We start from the raw sequence: 7,903 nt of genomic DNA, 5'->3' as shown, positions 1-7,903 counted from the left end.
CAGTCCAATGTCCCCAAGGGGAGACTGATCCCAAGAGTAAAGTCCAGGAGTGAAGAAGAGGAAGAGACCCTGGAAAAAGTTGGCAACTGAAATATAAGAAAGCCCATTCTGGAATTTTTGCTTAGGAACTTAAACTTTGAACTGCATCCTTATAACTGAAATTTGAACTTGAAAACATTGGCCTGACACCATGCATAACATACCAAAGGTAGAATTGAGTCTGATAACTAATAAAGTTCATCTCCATATGAAATTCTTTGAGTTTCCAAACTTTCTGCCTGGGATTCGTCTCCTAAAATGAAAAGACTCCCAGCTGCCTCTGATATTCAGCACAGTGTAAGTATCATGGCTTTCTGTGCCTTGCGTGAATTCCCTCAGCACCCACTATGCCAGTGCCCAGTACACACTGACAGTGTCTTAATGCCTACTGATGCAATGCTCTGAGCGCCCTTGCCCTGCAGTCAGCATAAGTGCTGGGGAGTTAATGCTCCCCAGGGCAGCCCTTAGTCAATGAAGTCTTTATCCTCCAGCTCCCCTTTCTCCAGGAGGGGTAACTTAGGCTGTTCTTCACAAACTTTAATGTGCTTATGACTCACGTGAGAGTCTTAATAAATTTCAGATTCTGATTCAGCAGGTCTGGGATGAAGCCTGAGATTCTGCACTTCTAACAAGCTCCCAGGCAGTGCCCATGCTGCTCGTCTGGGGACCACACTTTGATTCCCCTATTAATGCCCTCTGCAGTTTCCTCCCAAATAAACTGTTTGCTTTCAAATTCTTGTTGGAGGGTGTGCTTCAGGGGAAGCACTTTGTTCCATCTCTCTTCTTATATTTTATGTCCCTTGTTCTCAGTTTTCTAAAAGGCTGACCTCTACCTCTAAAAGGCTGACCCAGGGCAAACACTTCATTTCCTCATCTCCAGAATGAGGGGGTTAGACTGTCTAGTTTCCTTCCTACTCCAACATTCTAAACAAGTTCTCTTTATTCTAGTTATTATCATACTTTCCACACTCCTCCCGATCTGCTTTCCTGCTCTTGTGCATGACCTTTTAAAATCAAGCTGGCTTCACATTCTGCTCATCTTCAAAAGATGGCTCTAAACAGAAATGGAAAATGGAAGCCTTTTCTTTAAACATAATAGCAAAAATCCTTGACAGATAAAGGATACAGCAAATGTTCACACATGCAGATGACATTTTCATTGTGTGGGAGAAAAAGAGACCATTCAGAAAAACATAAGAATAGTAGTTTCAGGCAGAGGCTGAAAACAAAAATCAGTGAGAAACCAACAAAAGATATGAAACCATAATCAAAGGACATCTAAATAGGAGATAATACACATAGAAAACACAATAGTGAGTGTGTGAACTTGTCTGCTTTTGGATCAAACATCCCTTCACATACATATGCAGATACAAGCTGCCTGCCTCCGATAGTCCCTTTGGAAAGCTACGTTCTTACACCTATGCTTAAAACAGTTTGAAATTCCTCTAGTTTACCAGAAACCAAAGAAATGAACACATATATAATATTACCACTGTAGTCGCCATTTTTTAATGCAAAATAAACCAACAGGACAAAAACCTTATTTTTGGTAACTTCAGGCATTTCCTAAAATATTAATACATGAAATTCATACATGTAACCATCAGTTATGGCTGTGCAACAAATAATCCCCAAATCACAAAACCTAACAACAATAAGTAGTTATGTCTCATTCATGAGTCTGTGTGCCTGCTGGGTAGCTCAGCTTCATGCTGCAAGTCTGTAGGTTGGGTGCCTGGCTCTGCAATAGGTGGATCCAGTATGGCACCCAGATGCTGATATGGAAAGCCGCTCAGGCATATGAACTTCCCATGGCAGAGGTAAGACATACCCAAGAACAGGTACATGTGGTGCTTTGAAGGCTAGGCTTGGAACTAGTACCCCCTTAACTCACTGTGTTCCATTCCAAAGCAAGTCATGTGGCCAAAGCCCAACATTAATAAGTGCCTCCCGTGAAGTTATCAGCAAACAGAATGAATATGTACTGAATACTGTGATCTGCCAAAATGGCATTAACAACTCTAGAGGCATTTTCCAAGAAGGGGTGATACGAGTAATAACACTGTTATTGAAATAAGTATGCAACTGCATATGAGGACCATCTTGGAGGCATGGGTTTGACTTTGTTTTAAAAAGTCATTTTTATCTGTCCAACTTCGGCTCAGGTCATGATCTCGCAGTTCACGAGTTCCAGCCCCGCGTCAGGCTCCATGCTGACAGTTCAGAGCCTAGAGTCTGACTCTTGCTGTGCTCATGCTCTGTCTCTCCTTCTCTCAAAAATAAATAACAACATTAAAATAAACAATTAGAAGTCATTTTTATGCTTTATATAAAAGCCAAACTTAATTCTTGCCTAACAATGCATCCAGTTTGTATGTATGCTTATGTGGGACGGAAACCTCTTTCAAAACATATTTTTTTTTAGATTTTTATGGCCCTGTTATTTTTTTTAATATGAAATTTATTGTCAAATTGGTTTCCATACAACACCCAGCGCTCATCCCAACGGGTGCCCTCCTCAATGCCCATCCCCCCCCCTCCCCCCCTCCCACCGCCCATCAATCCTCAGTTTATCCTCATTTTTAAGAGTCTCTTATGGTTTGGCTCTCTCCCTCAAAACATCTTTAAAAGGAAAAGCAATATATTGAAAAAAAAAAAAAAAGAAAAAAGAAATATGGATCTTTGCAAAAAAAAAAAAAAAAAGGAAAAGCAAAATTGCCAGAATGTCCCATTCCAACGTCTCTAGGCTGGGGCTTAGCAGGCTGTAAAGGAATGAGAAAGCATCACCAATTTGTTGAAAGCGATTAGGTTTTGTGGTAAGCTACTTTGGACAATCAGGAGCCCCAAGTTTAAGCCACATGCTCCTACTTTCTTAGCTGTTCCTATTATGTCTGACATGTTGCTTCATCTCTCCAGGCTTCCATTTCTTCACCTGCAAATGCTTTCCTGGGTGCAGCCACCCCTAACAATACAATAACTATGAATCTATTAGATGCTGGAGGTTTTCTGGTGTCTCTATTTCCTGAATGAGAACTGCTTTGTAAAGTCACTGATTTCAGCTCTAGAAAGTGTAATGGCTGCTTTGTGTTAACAGCTGAGAATGAAAATTCTCATTTAATATTCTAGATTTTGTCTCCTGAAAAGAGTCTCTTGGGATTTGCTGGCATCATTAATAGTGAGGCGACAGTTTCTAATCTTAAATTCCCTAGATTAAAACCAAAAGATTGCCTTTCTTTGTTGAGTGACTCTCATGTCCCTGCAAACATCAGCACTTTGTGTTTGCTTGGCGGTGGGGGTAATTTCACAACAAACTGATCAATAACAAAGGGTTTGGGGGAGCTATTTTAACATCCTAAGAATCAGAAGGTGTATTTTGAACTAGGGCTTGAGGAGTGAGGGTCCACTCTACCTGGCAGTGAACAGCCAGGGGAAAGAAAAGGTAGTCAAACACTCTAAAATCAGTTTCTAAAGCAAAATGTCCTCATTCTCTGGACAACATTTAACAAATCAATCCTTAACCTCCCACCGTCTGTCAAGTTCTTCAGATGGCTGTTATCCTCACTACTTATTTACTTAGCAAACACCTGTATTACCTCAGCCAGGCACACGCTATGAGTTACGTACATTACTTCATTTAATTCTCTCTACAGTCCTCTGACCTGAGTACTGCTGTCCTCCCTTTACACTTGAGAAATTCGGGCTGCTTCCAGCTTTGCCAAGCTTGGTGGCCCCGGATTTGGCTTCTGACACCCAAGAGAGATCTCTTTCGCGCTCCTCGCGATATTCCCGGCACCTCGAATCCCACGTGCCAGTGCACCGGACGGGCCCTGGAGGCCCGCGGGGCGCGGGGTTCGGGCCCAGGGCTGCGGCGCCGGTGCCCTGCGGAGCGAGCGTGGTTTCCGCGCTGACCTGCTCGGCCCGACGCCCTCAGCCCAGGGGCTTCGCGGCGGGCCCGGCTATGGAGCGCCCCGAGCCCGCCGAGGTGCGCATGAGCCAGGCCATCCAGCCCGCGCACGCCAACCCGCGCGGCGAGCTGAGCGCGGGGCAGCTTCTCAAGTGGATCGACGCCACCGCCTGCCTGGCTGGTAGGGGGCCGACGCGGAGGGCCGCTGGGGGGGGGGGGGGGCGGAAGGGGAGCGCGGAAGGCCGGCGTGGCGGGGGTGGCGGGCCGGCTTGGATACCGGGATGTGGGGTGGTGGGGGTCGGGACATGAGAAGATCCCGAGGCCAGGGGTGCAGGCCGACCCACCCCAGTACGGGCAGACGCTTGGCGCCCCAGTCCTCACCATTCCTGAACCCGGGGTCCGTGAGGAGAGAGAGGCAAGGAGAGGGTATTTCCAGTTGTGAGTAGTTGGGGACCCTAACGGTTGCGGTAGTTCATCCAACACCGGGAATAACCTAGACCAGTGATTCTCAAACCTTTCAGCCTCAGGACTCCTTTACCCCATTAGGTAAGGGAGGACCCCGCACTTTTGTTTATGTGGGTTATTTTGTTGATATTGACCATCACCGAAATCTTTTGTTATTTTTTAAAATATTTATTTTTTGAGAGGGCACAAGCTGGGTTGGGGCAGCAGAGAGAGGTGGGGGGTGGGGGGCAGAGGATCCCAAGCGGGCTCTGGGCTGACGGCAGTGAGCCTGATGATGGGCTCAAACTCAGCAACCCTGAGATCATGACCTGAGACGAACTTAGATGCCCTACTGACTGAGCCACCCAGGAGACCCTCAAAATCTCTTAAAATGAATTCATTTAAAAAGAACAAGAATAAACCCATGACATAATTTTATTGAAAAATAACTATTTTCACCAGTAATAAAACTATGCTTAAAGGCATGCTCTTGGTTTACATTGTTGCAAATCTCTTTACTATCTAGTTTGATAGATTACTCCTTTCTTACATCTGCTTCTGCATTCAGTTTGTTGCTACCACACCTTATTTCGTCTCCTCTCAGGACCTTTGCACCTGCTTCTCATTTTACCATTATGACCTTCTTTTGCCCTTTCCATGCATTACATCTCAGCTTAAACAGCCTTTCCTCAGAGAAGTCTTTCTTGACCACTTGTTTACATTTGTACTCTTCCAGCAGTTTTAGCAGAATGCCCTTTTTTATTTCCTTCCTACTGCTTAGCACAATCTGTAATTATTTTGTGTGTTGATCTCTTCACCTCTTTATTTTCTGCCTGGCCAATTCGCATGTAAGCTAAAGTTAGTTCTCCAGTGCTTAGTAAGCACTAAACAAAAACCTCTGCTTTCATGGATAGGTAGGTTGGTGATGAATGGGTCCAAAACTTGGAATCTCATTTCCGAAATAAAGTCAGGCTTTGCATAACGCAGGAACAGACCCGGCAAAGGTATATTGTGAAGGAAAATATGTTAAGATTAAAAACTAAAGCTGGAAGGAGCTTAAGATCATGTTTCTTAGGACTCTTATTTTACAAAGGACAAAAGTAAAGTTCAGATGATGACCGAACCCCGCTTTTCTCACTGAGTAGCAATAGAGTTTCTAATCCCCTGTGTGTTAACCGCCCCCAAAATTTAGTCATATATTCATGCCAATCTGTTTGTTTGTTTTATGCTTGTTGATAGGTCTGTTTGGTTTCTCTCTTAACAGTTTTTATCAGTATTTGAGGTTGATTATAATAACATAAATAATGGAAGAATAAATGTAAAATTAATTCCCATCTAAGGGAAACAAGTGTAAAAATCACTGAGGTTGCTGATAAAAATGATGCCTATTGCCAAGGCAACTGAATACATTATGTGAATAATGAAGTGATCATTTTGTGCTTCTGTCCTGTAAAGAATAAACAGTTGCTGTGCTGCAATTGTCATAAAAGTGTCTGCCTTTTTACATCTTTGGAAACTCAGGCCATAGACTGATTCAATTGATAACCAGCTGCTTTGGATTAATAGCTCTGTTGCTAATAATACAACATTAAAGAAACCTTTATGATAAAGTTAGTTTGGAAACATGGAAATACCTGTGTTAAACACTCTATGGTGAGAAGCACCACATAAGCAAGGGACGCTATTTAGCCAAGGTGCAACAGAATCTGTGGCAGAGAAATGTTCCGCCATAGTGCTGTCCTTTCTATGATAAGAATAATACAAAAACTGGTTTTCCTGGCATTTTCCCAGCCAGAGTTCCTTGTTGACCAGCACTTTTCCACAGGCCCATTACTATGATAAATAATGATCCCAGCCATGGACCTAAGGCTCTTCTGTGACACCCAGACACTGCTAGATTCCAAAAGATCTTCTCAATATTTAAATAAAGATTAAATATGTTCACTATCATTTTGGCATTAAACCTCATTTCTGTCAGTAGTCCCATTTTTCTAGTCATTCCTTAAGCCTAGAGGAATGAAACCATATCTGAGTCATTCTCCACCCTCTGTATACATTTCTTATTTTGAAATATCACAAACTCACCCTTTTCTGTATTGCATTTCTGAATCTTGTCCAGGGTTCACTCTATTAGGAATGGGATGCAGTCCATACAGTAACACAAGTCAAAAATCTAGAAGTCATCCCTTCTTGATACCTCTCTCTACCTTGCTTCCCCTTCCACATACCCAACCCATGAACTAAGTCCTATCAGTGTTACCTTAAAGAAATCACTCAAACCCAACCACCTTGCTGTGGCTCCACTGCCACCACCTAGGCCAACCTATCATCATCCTTCATGTGAACTTCAGCAGTGGTTTCTAAACTGATCATCTCCATTCATTCTGGTGTCCTCTCCACACTAATCTAAAATATTTTTTGAAGGTGCTAATCTGATCATGTCATTTGTTGTTTATCTTCCCCCACTGTCTTCTTTATCAAGAGTTACAAAGGTTCCTCTTCTGGCATAGTAAGTATCTATTAGGAAAAAAAAAAGGCACATAGATAACTGCTATAAACTCTGGAAAAAACAGTAAATAAAACCTACTTATGGGCAACTGACAGGTGAAAAAAAGCAGATTTAAACACTTGGAAGTCAACACTTGGAAGAAGAGAATGGTACTAGCTAACTTTCTCTGTTTTGTTTTGGTTTTTTAATGCCTTTAAGCCTGAAGAAAGACCTTATTCTGCTCCCAGCTAAATTTTTGATGGAAAACCCACAGACTTGCTGATTTGAAGAGCTATAGGATTTGGGGAAAACACAGCTACTTAAATGTGAGGAGGAAGTTTCAAGAGAGGAGAGAACTGAAGAGGCAGAGCTGTATAATCTATCTATATTTTTGGCTCAAATCTCTGGTGAAGCTGGAATCATGTATGCATAGAAGAAACTCCAGCCTTGCTAGATGATGCCAAAAGAATTGGGAAAGGGCTGTTACAACCTCTAGGGAGATAGAGTTTTATAGTGGGAATTTAGTTAAGTACTTACTTGGAAAAACAAAACAAAACAAAACAATACTCTTTAGAGAAACATGTAAGAACCCATTATTTCTACAATGTATCACTCACAGTGGCTAGGATATAGTCCAAAATTACTTTATATACAAAGAAACAGGAAAATATGATGCATTCTTAAGTGAAAAGATAATGGTGATCAAGCCTCGATCATCCGAGTGTTAGAATTAAGCATCCATTATTCTATAGCAGCTATAACAAGTATGCTTGAGGATGTAATAAAAACTCATCATAAAATAAAAATCATCATAAATAATGAAAAGATAGTAAGTCTCAAGAGAGAAGTAGAAACTAAAAAAAGAACCAAATGAAAATTCCCAAACTGAAAATTACAGTATCTGAAATTTAAAAATTCACTGGATAGGCTTAACAGCTGATTGGAGGAGAGTAAGTAAACATAAAGATGGACAATAAAAATTATTCAGTCTGAAGAAAAGGGAAAAGATGAATTTAAAAAATGAA

At 41.9% G+C, this 7,903-nt stretch overlaps 1 protein-coding gene across 3 annotated transcripts in view; it reads left to right on the top strand.

The window, feature by feature from the left end:
* The first annotated feature begins 4,000 nt into the window (after positions 1-4,000).
* Positions 4,001-7,903, top strand: part of ACOT12 (acyl-CoA thioesterase 12) — a 48,829-nt gene continuing 44,926 nt past the window's right edge. For 2 of the 3 annotated variants that reach the window (XM_042989340.1, XM_042989331.1), the window contains exon 1: positions 4,265-4,492. Coding sequence is in view for 1 of the 3 variants with exons in the window: in XM_042989320.1 (XP_042845254.1) it covers positions 4,001-4,127 (127 nt within the window). In the remaining 2 variants the exon portion in view is untranslated. Of the gene's footprint in view, positions 4,128-4,264; positions 4,493-7,903 lie in introns of those variants that run through there. The other variant, XM_042989320.1, reaches the window with a different exon arrangement.

This window comes from Panthera tigris, chromosome A1 (assembly GCF_018350195.1).
Source record: "Panthera tigris isolate Pti1 chromosome A1, P.tigris_Pti1_mat1.1, whole genome shotgun sequence".
Taxonomy (NCBI): Eukaryota; Metazoa; Chordata; class Mammalia; order Carnivora; family Felidae; genus Panthera; species Panthera tigris.
Note: the sequence above shows the minus strand (reverse complement) of the source record. Positions and strands in the feature narration are given on the sequence as shown.